Source organism: Centroberyx gerrardi, chromosome 19 (assembly GCF_048128805.1).
Source record: "Centroberyx gerrardi isolate f3 chromosome 19, fCenGer3.hap1.cur.20231027, whole genome shotgun sequence".
NCBI classification, from domain to species: domain Eukaryota; kingdom Metazoa; phylum Chordata; class Actinopteri; order Beryciformes; family Berycidae; genus Centroberyx; species Centroberyx gerrardi.
Genome location: NC_136015.1, coordinates 6052722 through 6072007, shown reverse-complemented (window position 1 = coordinate 6072007; position 19286 = coordinate 6052722). Strand labels below are relative to the sequence as shown.

The window sequence follows — 19286 nt, the reverse complement described above, 5'->3', positions numbered from 1 at the left end:
TTAATTAATGGCAAAATTCATGGATTTATTCAGTCTTAAAAAGGTTTCATTAAAGGCACTTGACACCTACTTTGCAAGTATTAGAAAATGGATGTCACTGATAATAAGGCACGTTTGATATGGACGGTATAGGCTGTATTATATATCAGTTTTCCATGGGCTATGAATGACTGTATACAGCGTCATGACAAACTAGTGGATCTACCACTTGTTTGAGTTGAACTTAAAACATAACTCTGGCCATTTTCGACCTGGACCCCATTTCCCCATCTGCTTCCATCACACAGATCGATTCTGACCAAAATCTCATCAGCTGCTTCACTATAGAGCTACTTAGGTCTTGCTGCGGCTCTCCAGTAGAGTCCAATAGGGCCACTCCAGAACTCAAACCCAAAAGCACTCAAAGCAGCTCACATTGATTGCCTGCTCTGTAATGAGGAAAATGATGTCAAATCATGGCTTTCTCGTACAGTTTAGAAGCAACATATATAGTGAAAGTTGTCAGAATATGGATAAACTGAAAATGAAATATGTGTTCTTGCAAAGTGAGTGTTGCTTTGGGTGCTTTTGGGTTTGAGGCCCTATTGTGGCCCTATAGGACTGTACTGGAGAGCAAGACGTAAGTAGCTTTATAGTGAAGCAACTGATGAGATTTCGGTGAGAATCGATCGCAATGATGGAAAAAGATGGAGAAATAGGATCCAGGTGGAAAACGGCTGGAGTTATCCTTTAACAAAGGCCGGAATTGATGTTCCCTTTCATACCTACACTCATGGTAGTTGCACATGACATACATGGCACCTGCTCTGCCACATCAGCGGTCAATTCAAGATGCTGGTATGTTATGGTGAAAGTGGATACTGAAATGATATTTACAGCAAAGTCAATGGCGTCCTCTGTTGTGAAGCTCATTAAAGTCCTCCCTAGGTTTGTTGCTTGATAAAAAATATCAATTTGGATTCAAACAGCTTCCAATATGCCCCCTGCATATGAGGGGACTCTGTTATATTCCACTCAACTGCAACTCCCTGCATAGAGGGCAGTGATGGACTTTGCTCAGACTCACCTATATATGACACCTATAAACAGGTCATGAACAGAGGGATCATGTGCATCATCAGGTCATGAACAGGGCATCATGTCCGACTCCTTATGTCAACAAAACAAGCTTGTTTTATCTGTCAATGTCATGTTCACAAACATATCTGTAAGTGTTTCCCATGTAAAAAGAAAAAAACCAGACAGAATTTACACACACTACATAATTGCAGCAAAGTGGCTGATGTATAGCATGCTGGTTGTTAGTCTTTGCCTTCACACCCAGGTCAAATACCGAGCAGAGAGGTGTTATTATTATTTTTTTTTGCTGGTCTGTCCTGACATGGGAATGTGAATGGACAAACACAAAGAGACAAAGTGGACAAAAATAGAGTTCATAATGAGCTTGGCAATGTCATCGTTCTTCTGTGTGGGTTTGTTTTTCTCATTCTATGGTTAAAGCTCTGGACAGGCCAAAAGAGTTCATGAGATAACATCTTTGGAAAGTATGGTGACCCCGTTTCCCAGTATGGGGGTGAAATAATAAAAAAAAGAATAATAAAATGAAAGGCTGATAAAGTTAATTCGGTGTAAGTTCACTGGACTGCACACACAGACTTGGGCATCATCTTCCTTTAAACATTGTGATTTTGTGCTTGTCTGCCAGCAGCAGCGTGACGTTGTATTCATAATCTCCATTATGGACTCCTGTGTGTCGGAAAGCTCCGGCCAAATGGTTCTCCTCCCAGTAGTGGTGCCAGTTTCCATACTGGTCTGCACCGAATCCAAACACACTGACCTGGAGTGTGCAGGGAACAAAAGCAAAGTGTGTCACCAGACCAAAACATCACTTGAACAGACTGTGGACATTCAAGTTTTCACAGCAGTTTTCACTCCAGATTAAAATTTTTTTTTACTTGAAATAAAGTTTATGGTATCATTTTATCTGGAAATGTAATAAAATGACTCATGCAACAAGTTCCCCTCCTAAAGTTACTCCATTCCACTGAAGACTATTAGTGCCTTTTATATTCTAGGTCATATACTTACTAATAAAAGAAAGCCCTAACATGCAAAACAAGGTTTGTATCAATTTACCTCATCACATATGTGAATAGCAAACAATAAGGTGAGGAAGCCGGTAGAAGGATATCGCCCGTGACCCTCCAGCCAAGTCTCATAGACGTACTTAAAAAAGGTGGGGCTGTAAATCAACACCTGCAAAACAGTCACAGTCATAATAAATGATGTACCATTGCGATTTACTGTGTATCGGCCTACTGATACAGGTGGCTGATGCAGGCAGATATACTGCAGTTACAAAATACAGGCTGTATCTGGCTGTGTGAGGTGATTATTCATGTAGTGCAATTTCACTAACCACAGTTCAGGAAGTAAAAGCATGAAAATCTAAGACTTGCCTTAGAAAAGTTTACGCATGCCTTGTTTACATCATGTTCAATGAAAACTATGAAACTATGTATAGGATTTATTAAGCAGAAATTACATCATGTCCAATGAAAACTGTGCATTATTGAACAGATGTTACATCACGTTTAATGAAAACTATGTATAGACTGTATTAAACAGAAGTTACGTCATTGAAAACTATGCATAGGATTCGTTTAACATGATGTAACTTCTGTTTAATGAATCCTATGCATAGTTTTCAATGACCATGATGTAACTTCTGTTTAATAAATCCTATCCATAGTTTGCATTAAATATGATGTACCTTCTGTTTAATAAACAAATAAACAGTTACATCATGTTTAATGAAAACGATGTATAGGGTTAAGACCTTTGACTCACCTTATCTTTGTTTGCCTTTATCCTGGACATAACTGGTAAATATGTGCTGTAATGACAGAAAATAACAACATGCTTAAAATTACTTTTAAAAAAGTATTTTTTTTGTTCATTGCATTTAAAATAGCCTTAAAGGCAATTTTCCAGCACATGATTCTGCTTATGCATATGTCTACAATCACAGGAAAAGCATGCACGCATATGATTTTAATTTGTGGCATGCAATCTGACTGCTATGTCTGAAAACATATGTCAAGTGTCTGAATATTATGACTGTATAAGGGGGAAAAAAAGAGCTGATGAAATATCACCGACACGTTTACAAGTCATCACATGGCAACATATGCCCGCTGTCAAATGTTCCCATTCATTCATCACATGACAGCGAACGGCGCGGCGCTGTTCATCATCCTCACACGGCCGTGAGACACGCAAAGGAAAAACATGAAAATGGGAGAAGAATAAACACGTGTTCGGCCGCGCTGCATTTGCATATGAAAAGTGTATTCAGGCCAGACCAAGAGCTAGATGTATAAGCAGTATACGTACATGCAAAAATTGCGTGTATGCCACTTTCCACAAAGATGAGAGTTGGAAAAAGAAAAAGAAAAAGTGCTACGTCCATTCAAATTCGACACCATGCTTATGCAGACTTTAAAGGCGACGATGTGTTGGGTATGGGATACTAATGACTGAAAAATAATGATTACATGGCGATGCAGAATGGCAAGACACAATCCACTAAAATGCTTCCAATTGCAAGGTAAGGCTTAGCAAGAGCCAGTACGGCCTTAGTAAATGCCATCGCAATGCGGGTCATTAAAATTCCAAGATTACAGTGATTGGTCTAATGCCTCTTGCATATTCATCATTTTCTTCAGAAATGTAGGCTGTCATTTGATATATTGCCATGAGGACGGAGCTGGAGACGGGTGTTGTACAGCAAAACGCTCCTAGGTCTCCTATATCTTGTCGTGAATGAATATGAACATGATCTATTGTACCGTCTGCTTTGCTACATCGTAAACCCAACTATTTAAAATGGTGTTTAAATGAAGGAGCGCTCCCCGTCTTTAGATTCTTATCCGGTTTATTACAACGTTTCACCCACTTTGCCTCAACACACAGGCACCGGCGTGGCACTCTTGCATGGCGAAGGGCTTCTTAACGATCAGAATCTTAGAGAATTATTAATGTTTAAAGTCAGTGCTGCAAAAATCGCAGTGTGAATTTGGATCAATACAGTCACTCCAATGTCCCTGCATCCCTTTATCAGTTTAGAGTCTCATTCTTTAACCCTCATTTACCAAGGCTAGAAAATGTGCAGATCTAATGCTTGTTGGGGCAATACTGAAATTACTGCCACTATAGTGATCTCTGTGATGTTTAATAATGCAGAATGATTGCTTTGGCACTGTTGGAAGACAATTGCAGACTTAGATGAACAAGCTTATTTAGAGATCAAGCCATTTCCTGTCCCATCATCTTTTTTTTTTTTTTTTTACCATTTAACACATTTCCCTGCATGCTTTATTGGTAATACCATTACTAATGCCACTGCAGATGCATTATTATTTTCTGGATCGCCAGCAGTCATCAGCTTGACAGTCTTATCCAGAGTGAACGAGCTGAATGTGAAATTGACTGGAAGGTGATTATGGAGCGATAATGTTTGTTATGACAAGAGAAGTGTGCACTGGTGGTATCGGAAGAGTTTTAATGAATCTGGGAGGGGGAAAACAAAATCTACACATGCATCCATCTTCATGCATTCGCAGCTGAAGGTTTGAGCGCTGAATGAAAAACTGGAGCAAGCATCTCTCTAGTGGCTGCAACTCACAACTCCAAAAGTGCAGGAAAGTCTAAGAAAAAAGTACACATTCACACCCACTGTTTTATGGTGCCTGTGGTCAATGCACTAATGATCCACTGCAGGTCCAGAGTCTTGAAGGGGATCAGCACCAGGCTGGTGGTGTTGTCCAGGTCGATGGCACTCTCTGGGTACATGACGTGATGAGTTGTTCTGGCGCCCACGTCTTCTTCAAACCCAGCGGTGGGAGCCTGGTTCATTCTGCAGGACAAGATAACAGAGATTTTCGTTTTAGGGTCATTTAAAAAAAAAAAAAATCATATATTGTTTTCAATTTTGGATCATTATTTTGACCTCTTAAACTCTTTCTGGGACAGCTCACCTGCCCAGTTGAGTTTCGTTTCACCCAAGATCAGAAACATCTGGCTTTTGTTCTACTGATCATCCCTTATCTACCAATGGTGTTTTTTGACTGGTTTTCACACATACCTATAATTAGTCAGACCACAGGATGCTGAGCCATGCCAAACCAGGCCTGACAAGTACCACATTTTGAGAAAAATTCTAAAAAAATAAAATAAAATTTGCCCCATTTCATAATGTGTTGGATACCCAAAACAACAATGCAAAACAATCCAGTGTCCATTTGGAGAGGTGGGCACAACAATTACAGCTTGGCATGCTAGGCGTCCCTATTATTATGTCCAACAATATTTTCTCAAGCTGGAACAGTAATTGGCTGGTAAGTTTGACAGCAGCAGCTGGCTTCGGTCAGCCGTAGGAAGTGAGACACACGAGCAACATCAACAAACTGACCCACGTTTGACTGGCATCACCTGTTATGACGCTCCAATCAGAGCAATATCAGCCTCCTCATTATCAGCTTTAAGTTGACAGCTACATAAGAGCTTGGCATTTTCTGCCTGAACCTGACAGGACTCAATGACCTCCCCCAAAGAACTATTTTTGACTATGCATAAGGCTATTTTACAGTTGCTGCAAACTTCCTGCTATTTCGTATTCCAGCTACAGGTATAAGACATAGCTGCTTAAATTAAAAATGCCGCTAACTTGATTAACAGATTGGAAATCTGAACCTAAAAGTCCTCTTTCGACAAATAAAGCCTGAAGGGAAATGAAAACTTAAAAGGATATACTGAGTTTTGGGGAAAATCTGACCTAGGTCAACTTATCCACTAAATAATGAGAACATAGACACCTAAATCATCCATGTGTCCCTGGTAGAGCGTTCGATCCGGTGCTCCATGCTAACACTTTAGCATACACTATGTTGAATGAAGTAGGCCACTACCATTATCTTAAAAGTGAGAAAATGAGAACTTGTAGCAGTTCTAAAGTAATACTCATAATTAAATCATAAGCAGCCATGTCTGGCAGTTTTGTAGAGGAGATTAATAAAAATGTACACAAAATATGTTTCAAAAAATAAATAGTCATGTTTTAGGGGTGTCCTGGTAGCCTAGTGGTCCAGGGCGCGTACCATAGTTGCGAAGTCCTGTGTTCAAATCTGGCCCATGACCATTGTTGCATATCATCCCCTTTTCTTTCCCAATATTTCCTGTCTCAAATAAAGGCTGAAATGCCCCCCCCTCCCCAAAGCAATCTTAAAAAATAATAATATTTTTAACTGCGAGGGACTACATAAGTATAGTAAGTGAAGGTGGTGGGTGATGGGAGAAAAGGGGGTGAAAGCACCCATACTATACCGATCTACAAAAACTCATCATAGACTGCCTCAGAAATGGAGAGAAGGTAGAGAGAGAGTGATCAGTTAGTCCGCCTCAACTTGTAAGGTGCACAGTCTCTTTTGTCGACTGTTTAGTGAAGTTGTGTCAGCTCTTACTGATTCTGGATTCTGTGACTGTTAGAATGCTGCACGTCTCTCTGAGGAGCACGAATCTGGCCAGACACACTGTAATGCGACCCTCACCTGGCTTGCCCAAACCCAGGTTCATGGCACTGACTCTCAGCTAGCATTGTCACAGTAGTATAGTGCAGTTTTTGGCAGAACGCGGCCTTTCATTCAGAGCGGACAATGAAATGTTCGGCTCCCCCCCGTAATGGTAACTATCTAGGACTTTTAGAATTGCTCAGCACTTTGATCCCTTCCTTGCGGAGCCCATAACAAAGTGTGGCAATAAGAGCCAAGAAACACCATTCTAGTTATCTGCCAGCATATGTGAAGAAGTCATCACTTTAATGGGACAGCGCGTTCAAGCACAGATTATATTGCAGGTGCAAAAGGCAAAGTACTTTTCTATTGCTGTCGATTCTACTCCTGATCTAATGTTGATCAGTGGATTCCATGCGCAGCTCATTCTCTTCATCTTGTAGGGGCAAGTAGTATCGACTGCTGTACGGAGGCAAATAACTATTTCAGATTGGTCCAATCGATATTCAACTTCGGCTCTAATTCCCCCCGGCGCTGGGAAATCGAGACAGCTGGACTTCCAACAAACTAAAACATTAAGACTCTGAGAGGCCTTTACCTGAATTACACAAATATTCAGGACAATCTGAGTAAAATAGCCAAGGATGAAACACAAAATATGGCCACACCAGATGAAGCGCAGTCTGAAGTTATTAAAATGGAACGATCAGAATCAACATCTCTGTGAATCTTTTGGAATTCAGTCCTACAAAGATTTCACTCAGTCAGCAAAGCCCCTGCATAAAGTCGATTTGAACTTGGTGATAGCTGTGGAGTTGATTATCTCGCTTGAAGATTTTGTTTTGCGGGTCTTTGTGATAAATTTGGGGAATTTCAAGCCAGAGCAAAATAAATAGCAGCAGCTACAGAATACAGGTCTGTAACACCACTCCCAGGGAAGTGCAAAACCAGGTCACATGACTCCGACACACCAGTTTCTCACTAGAGGAGAGAGATTTCGAGTTGAAGTCGTTTTACTGATGGTTAATAACCTGAACGGTGCATTAGAGCGGAGAAATTAAGCAAACAAGGAGATGTGCCAATACTTTGGATTTCATTCCCAACTTTGGTGAGTCTGAAAGGATGAAATATAGGCCTTCAAGCCGGGTTGCAATTTACAAAGGCGATACAGCAATGATCTAGATGAGAATTTTCGAGAAGAACTCATATAGTTTTTGCATTTCTCTGCATTGTTATGTTACCACAGAATCATTCCTTTTTGCTCAGGGAGAAGGAACTCCATAAAGTTTTCCCAAAAGTGGATCGCTCAAGATCTATCTAAAACTGGGCCTGATCAAAAATATACTTCGGACTCAACATTCGGTAAGCAGCGACTTAACCAGTTGCCTCTGTCTCTGGAATATGACTTGGTGCATCAGATGAACTTCACCGAGATCATCAATGACTTCACTTCAAAGAAGAGGAGGAGGAAGATTCAAGCATCATCTGTGAGTCAGACATTTTAATGCTTTACTAGATTTCACATCAATGTTAAATTGTAAGTGTCATTGTTTGGTTCAGTCTCATGAGGCCTAATGTTGCGGCACACTTGCCAGTGTGAATTATAGGCTGCTGTTGTGATGTCTTACGCGTGGGAGTTTTAGACGGTGTTGACGTTACTGTGCTGTCTATTACGAGCATTGCTGGTGTGCTTGTGTGTTTTGTCATGCAATTCCAGCACTGCTTGAATAGGCCAATTTTATTCTTTGTGAATGACTCAAGTATGCTATCATGTTTTTCTCTGCATTTTGAAAAGCGAGATACAGTAGCCTGTTGCTTATTATAATGTTGATGAATGGTTATTGGTGGTGTCTTCATTGTCAAGTGCGTTAGTCTACCAGCAGGATATCCTTTGCCTTTACTGAGCGTCCATTCTGCAGTTTTTTTCGACATTATTTTTTCATTCATTTTGTTCATCCAATAGGGGCCTCAAAGCGCTTATATAGCCTTGGGCTGCAATATTCCATAACACAGCCCTGCGCTTGCATCTACAAGGTCCGGGCAACTCACATAGCATGTAATAGCTAACTAACACATTAAAAGGTCAGTGGTATTTTCAGCACTATCTCATTTCGTAGTGCGTGACCGGTTCACTAGTTAGCTGCTGTTACCCATACACACATTTTATATGCTATGTGTGTGTGTGTGTGTGTGTGTGTCATAGCTCTAGTGAAAAAGGCAGATGGACATATCTCTTCAAAATGCCTGTCCTGTTTGAGATGCCTAATAATCATAATGAAGAATGAACACTGTGCACATTATTATCAGGTAAGTGAAGCGGCGCAGGCAGATTGAGGCAGCAGCAGCGGGGGAGATGGAGGCACTGAGTCTCAGGTGAGGTGTTAAAGCTTGTGGTTTTGTAATTAACAGGATGAATGTTGACCCTGGACTCAGTGATGAGATATTGTTTGGGAACAGCGGGGTAGTCTGCTTGTGTAGCTATAGAGGCTTTAAATCTCCTAGCAACCACGTCTGGCTCCATCATGGAGGTCCACTGGAGAATTGGCTGTGTGCAAATAATACTAACAGGACATGAAAAAGAGACACACCTGAAAAATATCCTTGTGGTGTGGGTAGAGGTTTTAAGTAAAAGTGAATAGTCTGACAAGGTAGATTTGTTTCCAAATTTCTTATATATCTCTAGTCTTGACTCCAAAGCACTATGAGTTGTAGCTTGACAGTCAGCACAATTGACCTGAACAAACAGTTCGCTTTTGGCAACGTTAGCTAAGCCAGCAGAAAATGTAACAATGTAAGCAATGTTAAGAATGTGTGTTTTTAAGTTTGTGCCAATAGATAGCCCCTCTCCTTTATATTATTCCTGGTGGTGTCTGCACTCAAGTCAGCATAGTTGGAGATATGAGGGCTCGTTTGGCAAATGTCCCTGGATTTGCTCCAGAAAATCTGGTCAGTTTATTGTAAACTGTTATTTTACTACTTACATGTGTGAAATCTGGGGCGGTGGGTTGGTTTTCCTCCTATCTTCCCCAATTTTTTCAGTCACCAGCCGCCACTGATCTAGATAATCCATCACAGTAATCATGAAGCCTTCATTTGGTTTTGTCAGGTTTTTATTATTTCATTGTGTGGGTTGAGTGTTTTCATATCAGTGCAGGCGTTACGTTACGCTCTGCTTACTGTCAGTCGCTGGGGAATAATCCCTCAAAAACATGTTGCCTTACAGACTTAATTGTCACGTCCATGTCTTTATTTAGGCCGTCTTTGTTAGCCAGGACATCAGTTCAAGCTAGTTTTGACACCGTAACGTTTGTATTTCAAAAACAACAAAATTTTGTAAATATTACAAAAATCGAATTACATAACGGCAAAATGATTGGAGGAAATGGAAGCCAGATGCACACAGTAGTAAATGGGATGTAACTCTAAATGACACTGCGGTCGCCTAACATGCAACTAGTAGCCACTACTAACGCTAGCTTTTACTAGATGTTAGCTAGTGTGCTAATCAGATGTGTTTACAACAAGACAGTGATGGTTAGCTGACCGGCTAACAAGGTGACATTATCTAAACATAAAATCAATCACAGTGGCGAAATGATCAGTTTCCAGTCAAAAACAGCACAGAACTATGTTTATTGAATTCTGTTGAGACTGCCAAACTGTACATTTAGACATGCAACCAGCACTGTTGCCCAAGAACGGAGGACCTCCAATATGGCCGCCAGAAGGTGAGTTATATCACCTGAAAGCCCTCTATTTGCTGCAGTTGAAGTTGGCAATGACAACATAACGTGTATTCATACAGCAGACAGTATGCCATTTGGTGGGAGCATACATATTTAGTGCAGATAGCCCAAGTAGGAATCCAACCCATAATGACAGGTGCTGCCATCCCACAGAATAGGTTCGTAGAGGTTAGATCACACATTGGCAGACATGAAAATGATGTCTTACTCATACTCCTACACTTATTTCAGAAATTACTATGATCTTTGAAAACATTTTAGGTGCACTACAATAGTAATAATGCAGCTGATTGGAAAAATAAGCTTTCAATGTCTATATAAGCTGTGTAGTTTCAAAGCACAGTGCAGCTACTTTCTTTTATCTGTCCATAATCAGAGGTTGATGGTGTAGGAAGAGGCACTTATGTGGATCATTCTGGTCATTAATGTGCCCCCAGTAGCACATCATTGTGGTAATAATATTCTCACCCAGAGATGAAAAAGTTTCTGCTCTGCATCTCGTAAAAAGGTTTAAAGGACGTCATTATTAGTGCATGGCAAAACTCAGAATAGAGCTAAAGCTAGAAAGCTTATGTCGGGTGTGTGATGTTAGTTGTGTGAAAATCCCTGTTTGAAAACCAATTTCAAACAGGGATTTTGATTTTCAATCAGGGACTTTGAGTCAAGAATGTGACGTGCCTACGTATTGCATCTGCCGGGTTTAAGATCCATCTTAATGAAGTTATTTGCTGGGGCTTACGCTATCGTGTCGAATATGAGCTTGGCTGATGTTCAATCCAACACAGTAAATATGAATGATGAGACGATCTCACATCCAAGACAGCCTAATTATTTTTAAATAAATATATTGGTGTGGCCATAGCACATACAGTAATACTTACAGAATGTGTTTAGACGTGATTAGATGTGTTTAAAAGAGACTGAGTGATTGTACTCCTTTTTAAATATTAATTATCTTTTGTTTGGACTATAGCGAGCGAACAAAGTTTCACAACAATCATATTCTGGACAGAGTTGCCCTCAAGCTTGTTGCTCAAGTCTTATGAAATACACACCTCACCTCAGTGTTACACTATTTGTTCTAACGTAACTAAGACAGCATGGCTTGCAATCAAGCATGACTCCAAATGTGATGCACTAACTAGCAAACAATACAAACACAACCTATTTCCATAGCGTTCTACTGCAGAGGAATATTCTGCTAATAGCAAAGCAATAACTCTTGTCTTGGTGCCGTCCCTGTCACCCAATAATTGAATTGGTAGGCAACGCCATGCTGCTGTCACAGCGGGGACTGGCAAAGAAGATAAGTGCAGTAATGTGGCTCTATACAGAGGCAACATGTCACAGCAGGTTGACAAAGCCACGCTGTGATAAATTAAGAGCCATGCAAGAATACCGCATGAAATTTGCTTTGGGATATTTTAGCTGCTCTCCCGTTACTTTTTTTGATAAGATCGTCATGCCGACCGCATCGCCGCGCGGCCCAGCGCGCCACCGGCCTTAACAAGATACTCATTTCACCAAGGAAATTGTTTAGGTTAGCGATCCTCTCCACCCCCCCACCCCCCACCCTCTGAATCATCCACACCTTTATTCCACAGGCTGAAACCATCTGTTTTCAACATCAAAATGCTTTTTTTTTATTTGAAATTCATGCATACATTCCTTTTACAGTGAATTCCAAACTGTGCACACAATATAAATAACTTCTATAACTAGATAACCTGCCTTCTCTTTCACAGGTTCTGCACCATAAGGACAGTTTTCAATTTTCAATCAGAGGATGGCCATGGCAATATTACCATATTATATTTAATAAGGCTCTACAGGCATTTCTGATAAACCAAACCATTTAAATATTTGATCACTCTGTAGCACCCACCCACGCACACACACACACACACACACATACACACACACACACACCCTTTCTCTCTTGTTGGTTCGTTTTTGTTTTGTTTTATTGTTTGTTCTTTTCTACGTTGCATTATCTACGTTGTTACGTTGCATTATTTAATTGAGTCTAATTTGTTTCTGTTCTATTATTCATCTAGTACACACACACAATTATAGTTCTTTTATTTCCCTCACCTGCACTGTATGCTGACACAAGCACCAGTGCTGTGATCTCACTGTCTCTATGTCTTCAACTCTATTAAATTGTGTCATTTTAGCTGCTGTTGCATTGACTGGAAGTTGCTCTGGATAAAAGCACTGAATGCCTAAAATGTAAATGTTTATCTGCAATCCAATACAAACTGGAAATCTGTATGGATTGCACTAAGGTGGCCAAATTTTTTAAACTTTTTTATGGCTCTTATCTACACTGGCATATCAATTAAACTGCCTTAGAAGAATTAAAAAAAAACATTTAAACCCCAATTTAGCATTTATCATGAGTTATTAGTGCTTCAAATAGCCTATCCTTTATAAAAATTACATTATTTATGGGCCACGGAGCTTACTTTTACACCAAATGAGGAAGCAGAGGCTCTTTTTATTACTCAACTCTTATTTCACCGCTGCAATCTGCTGAGCAAACAAGAAGCTTTAGGCAATAGGCCCTATGCAGTTCAATATTCATAATAGTCTATAAAGGAGGCTTTAGAGGATCTGGGTGGATTGCGTTGTGGATATTTGAAAAGCATTGGTTTTCAATCTCTGCCCTGCTCACAATAACTCTGCAGTGTTTCCCTGTGCGCTTTTTGAGCTGCTATATCCTATCAATGTCATTGGCTTGAAAAAGTTGGTTTCACAATAACTACAACCATCTGCATCTCCCCACTGCTTCCTTAAACCCATCATTTCTGAGTTATACCTGTAGTCTACAAAGTTATAGCAGTCTACAACATTATTCCATCTCATTAAACAGGAATTCAGGAATTGATTTGGGGCTTTACATGATGTTTCCAGCCCCGCAGCCTTCAGTCCAATCTGCAGAACAGCAGAGTCAAATCTGTGATGTGAGAAAGATATCCAGCAGATGCTGCACGGACAACAAAATCGAATCGAGTCGGAATAATTGTTTGCATTTTGACGTCCAAATGAGCTTTACTTCATCACAAAGCTTATAGTTATGCACTAGAAAATATACCCGCATCCCCCAGAAAATCTTCTGGTCGTGTTTTCCATCTTTTTCTTTCTCTCTTTCACTGCGGAGCTGCAATTGGTGTGACAGATTAAAGGGTGCGACAAACTCCTCTCTCTTGTTTGTGGCTGCCTTAAGGCATTTAGGAGAAACAGTTGAATACTCCAACTCCATTATTTTCATCAGCTGTTTTGTTAAGATAATTTTTCTCAAACACTTCTGGAGTGCACAACAATGCTGTGGGAACAGAATGAAGTCTGGGAAAACTCCAGCCACGCCTCTGAGCCGGGTGCAGTCTGGGACGTGGCAGAAATACAAAAAAAGAGAGATAGGCACACTGCTGCGCAACGAGCAAAATGAGTGTTTTCTCTGTTAGTTTGTCTGCCACATTGATTCAACTGAAAACAAAACTGCAGGAGGTGTCGTCCACCTCCAATATGATAGATATGATGCAGTTTGATTTATCACATAATTTGTTGCATAACTGATTACACTGGTTGTCTATGGGAAGTCTTTGACCTGAATTGATTGAATAAATTGAATAAAATGAAATCCAAATTCACATGAAATCGATACAGAGCTCATTCTCTGTTCATTGCTGACAAGGCCTATGGTATTCAGATTTGGTGACACTCATTTATCAAAAAACAGTAGAACGCACACCTAAAGAGGTGCAGCCTATTGGAAATTATAAACTATTGAAAAAGAAACACCTCCACCTTACATTTGCTGTGACATTTACTTTCCGCAAACTAAATTGTGTAAAATAAATATCACAGCAGATGTAAGGAGGAGTGTGCGTCTATTTCTTTTTTTTCTCCCTGATTCTAACCATAGAACTGACTCCTAAATCACCTTATGATGAGGTCGCTGGAGTCGATGAGGCCTCCGTAGTGCGCCCCCTTCAGGTTCCCGGAGTTCCCCACCACGGCGCAGGTCCGGCAGCGTCCGGGGCCCGCGTCGGCGTACAGCGCCTCGTCGGGAATGACCCGGAACAGCTCCTCCACCACGTCGCTGAAGTTGGCCGGGTGCCTCTCCGACTGCAGCCACTGGTGACACAGCAGATACACAGCCTCAGCGCAAAGCCGCGGCTCCGGGGCCACTTTAAGTAGAAGTGATTGAACAGGGGCAGTGGAGCTGGCATTGAGCCGGAGACGCCGAGCACATTTCTGGAATAACCTCGGGGACGGCTTAACTCCGCATGTGGGGGTTTCTCTTCTCGGCCTTGCCCTCTGCTTATGGCAACGCTTTGTACTCGCACAGGCAGCAAAGGAATGCAGGTCTATGTCCTGGTACATATTGTACTGTGTATGCAGAGAATAAAACGTACTGATACAGTATGTTCAAGGCATTCAGGATCACACAGACAATACAAGCACACACACACAGACACACACACACACATGCATGTGTAAAGAAACACATGCACAACAGGCATCTGCTTGGCTGCACGTAAATGTTAGGTCTGCATGCATACATGTACAGGAATCTGATGTGTTAGTTGTAACTGGAATTAGGCGTGAAGATATATGACGCTGATATTAGCCTTTTATCATTATTATTATCATTAGATAGATGTATAAATATTTATTGTTCACTACATTACATGCGATGGAAAATTGTCTTTAGCACTCCAGCAACAAAAATCCAACACATCAGACTTTATATACATGAGAAAAAATTCAAGATAAATAGATATATAAAGTAAAAAGTAGAAAATAGAAATGCAGCTTATGAAGAGCATTATTATTATTATTATTGTTATTATTATTATTGTTGTTGTTGTTGTTGTTGTTGGCCTGGGTTTCAATGGAGAGTTTTAGTGTCTCATGGTCTAAATGCTGTTTCAGAGGCTTTTCCACCCTGCCAATAAAATTCTGGCCAAAACACTGAATACATTTTTGGAATTTTTTGGCATGAAAATGCTCGATTTTAAAGGTTTTTTAATACGGGCACAAAGTTTTGCTTCCAAAGAAATCAGTTTCGGCGCTGGCCTTCAAAAACCCACATCGGTCGAGCCTGTCGACCTCAATGACATGTCTGACGAGAAACTCTCTTTCTCAGAGGGTCTTTAGTGATTTACAGGAATTAAATGTAAACTGTGTGACGTGTCAGCGTTGACATGTCTGAACAAAGTCACCTCGTCTGCAATAAGAACACGGGCACACCTGGAGGTCGCGGCCTCGCCTGGCAGCGCGGCGGCCCGGACCATCTGGCCCGGCTACTGCTGATATGTGACATTTGCCTCGTCAAGCTCCCCGTGAGAAGCATTTCCCGGAATGAGTAGTGACAGGAGGCAACCTTGCAGTAATTTTTCTATTCTTGCCTCTAATTGGACATGGTGTGAGGTGAATGTGATAACAACTAAGGCACTGGACTCCTTCCAGACTAAGGTAGGGTAATTGCATGCCATAAATTCTGTGAATAGGCCTTTCTCATTCTCAGTGTAACTCTGATCATGGCGTATCCAGGAAGTATATTTTGTCTTGATTTAATTAAGTTAAGTCTAGTACATCATCAGTAATGTAGCCGAGGCCTGAATTCTAATTTACAGCAAAGTGATCTTAAAGGACAAATCCACCCCAAACACTTATTTGTTAAAAACAGCTATTGGCGATTTATCTTGCATTCCTGGGTGCATTTTGTTGTTTGGTGTATTTTTCTTACTGGCCAAATGTAGATGATGTGAAGTCATGTCCAGATATTTCCAATGCAGCTACAATGGAGTTTGATAGCAGAAAATGCTTCAACTATAAAACATCAGCGGTAAATGTCAGGTTTTGTTGTCAGTCCCTCAGAATCAAAGAGCGAGAGCTTCTTTCTAGACTCACAATTTTGCACCGATGTTCAACAATCATACAGGGAGAAATCCATTGTACAAGAGGAGAGAGACCAATTTCTCCACCGGCAGTAGCAGAAAATATACCAGAATGCAATGCAGCCACAAGACATGTTGGGGTTTGTGGACGGGGTGTGACTGTCTTCAATGCTCTCTCCACCTACACATAAAAACCGCAGTAAAGTTAGCTTGATATTGGATATTTAGTGGACATTCATTTTTCTTCAATAACTTGTACAGCAAACAAGGCAAAGCACACTGATGAATATATTTGTGAATACTAGGCGAGGAAGAACTTTTCACCCACTGGTTTCAATATTTTACAAAATAGATCCACAGAATATCCAATATCCGATATCAAGCTAACTTTACTCCGGTCACGTATGAGTCAACCCACAGCCGAATGCAACAAGTTCACACCCCTTCTCTGGGGGTTGTTGAAAGGCATTCTGGGAAACATAGGAAATCACTAACTGAAATAGACGAGGCAGGATGAAGGAAAGTGGGATCACAAACGTAAATTACAACACAAAATAACTCCCAGAATGCATAGAACATCATAAATTGGTCATAACAGTGTAAGAGTATCCGAGGGTGGACTTTTCCTTTAATGAGCACCTATAAGAGGGCAATGGACATCTGATATATGAATTAAAGGTGAGATAAAACTAATAGGCTATCATGTTAATACAAAATGATTGCACCATGTTGGATATAATTAAAAGGCTAATTGAAGCCACAGATAGCAGAGGGCGAATTTAAGTAAATGAAGTGGTATGGCATCGCCTATTAGCACAAATTACTGACTGCATCCCTCTTGTCATCTATGGACTGGGGAGAAGTGGTGAGAGAAAGCAACAATTTACATATCCAGCATCCCACTTGTTAAATGTGAACAAATTGTGCGTGGGAGCTGGCTTCACAACTTGATCCTGGTGAAGATCCCTCGGATTTGAGGCGATCAATGTGGCGAAAACAAACACCTCTCGAGAGCACTTCGACCGTGTGTGATCTGAATGTGTTTCTTTTTTTATCCTCTTACCTGCCACCATCTGAAGGTTTCGTCAGTCAGGACGCTGTTCTCCCGGGTCATGAGAGGGTGAACGGACAGGTTGAAGCGCTCGGCGAACCACGGGTCGTCCTCCGGCTCCGCCATACACCGGCGACAGGCGCACGGGCCTTTGGAGAAGAAGTTGTCCGAGAGGCGGAAGGCGTACTTGAAGAAGTAGAGCGACGGGTCCCGGAGAGTGTAGCTGAACAGGAAGGTTGTGAAGGTAATGATGCAGAAGAGTAGGGCAATAGTCCTGATTTTCCTCCGCTTGGGTAGAGACATGGTCGGAATTAGTTAGTTGGGAACTTTGGGAGCGCAAGAGACAAAAATAGGCGTCAGCGATGAATCAAGAGTCCGAAAGGTGTGACAAAAAGGCTTCCCCATCGACTGCATGGTGCAAGTGGGTAAATATATCACTGACATCAAATCAGCACACCCTGTTGCTCCTGTTTTGCAGATATTACAGCGTAGTAATAAAGTAATAAAGTAATAAAGGCAGGCAGTTCCACAGTGGAGGACAACCCAGCAATGTTCTGTCAGCTTGACGGCTCCTGGTTAAGCAGATTCAGTCGCTTTTCCGATGTTGACTCTATGGGGTCAATGACTGATATGTCGTCCATTCTTTGTATAATGATCCACCTAAAAGGCAAACCAGGGCAATTTGTGAGAACACACGCAGGGAAAATTGAGGATAATAACAGCCTGTGAAACTCTAAACGTTTAATTTTAAGTATCCCAAGAACTGGAAATTCTGCGCTGTTAGATGTTCCTGTAATTTCACAATGCTAATAGTCCCAGGGTGACACTCTCGATGTGTATGCGTGACTTTCTGTGCACATTTTCTGCGCACGATTGTAGAAAATGTATTTGCTAAAATGTTACACTGCCCCGTTTTTGGGTGAAACTGCAAAATGACTGAGATGTTTCACAGACTCACAGCTTCTAGACAGAATGTCAAACATCAAAAACGATTGTGAAAGTTATTTCTGTGCTCCTGGAGCAGGAAGTGACCTTCTGATAATTTGCCAGTCTGTTTAATCACTCACCCATTACACTGATGAGGGATGAATAATGTAAATAGATTCATGCTGAGGTAACTTTATTACACTTGAACTGAATTGGAAACAATCAATAGTTTGCTGGGGAAAAAATGTAAATGCAAATGCAGAGATATGATACAGAAAACACTGACTAACTGGAAAAAGATTACATTACTTACATTTTAAGTAACGTTGCCAATGTAATCAGTGGCATCCAGCCACTGGCACTTTGTGTTCAGCAGTTGTTTTGCCCTTTGCCTGATCCAATCTGCAAGTTTAAATGGATCCAATTCAAATGTCAAAATAAGGTTTTTTAAAGTGCTACAATGCTCCACCCACTATAGAGCCTATATAGTCTCATCTACCCTCTACAGAAAGATACTGGTGACAGGAATGCGTGTGTTAAATATGTATAGTGTAGGATCACACTTGTAGGGATTTCAGAGGGAGGCTTTTCTTAACAACAAAGCAGGTGGACCTCCTGGGGTTTCGTTTCCAACATGAAAAGGACGCCTCTGCCTTTAAACAGGGCCTGGATTTCATTTTGGAGGTGCAGCTGTGCTTAGAATCCCACAAATACTTCTCTATTTAGCTAATACCAGATCCACATTCCAGATAAAGCGCTATCATCGCAACGCAGAACGAGAAACATATTAGAAAAACGAACCCCCCCGCCCCTCCCTCCGAAATACGCAACCTGCCCTTTGCTCTTAACAATTTCTAGAGCGAGCCCTCTGTGTGGGGAAGATTTGCGGGGGGGGGGAAACTCTATTACGAAGAGAGAAAAGGCTGCAGGTCTTTCCTGATTAGAAATTGATCAGGTCATTCAAATTCCACCCTGGAGGGAAGCAAAAGAGGATTGGGTTTAAGGCTGACGGAGAGAGAGAGAATATTCAGCGACACTTGAGCTCGTCTGTTGATTTCATTCTCGCAATCAGAGCAGAAAAAAA

At 41.1% G+C, this 19286-nt stretch overlaps 1 protein-coding gene across 1 annotated transcript; it reads right to left on the bottom strand.

Moving 5' to 3' along the window:
• Positions 1-1255: 1255 nt before the first annotated feature.
• Positions 1256-17578, bottom strand: LOC139922764 (CMP-N-acetylneuraminate-beta-galactosamide-alpha-2,3-sialyltransferase 1-like). Its single transcript, XM_071913369.2, has 6 exons — positions 17288-17578; positions 14262-14455; positions 4739-4918; positions 2851-2896; positions 2137-2256; positions 1256-1837 (listed from the first exon to the last, which is right to left on the bottom strand). Exons 1-6 carry the CDS (start codon positions 17576-17578, stop codon positions 1664-1666), a joined length of 1005 nt encoding a protein of 334 aa, XP_071769470.1. The 3' UTR covers positions 1256-1663.
• Between the last annotated feature and the right edge of the window lie 1708 nt (positions 17579-19286).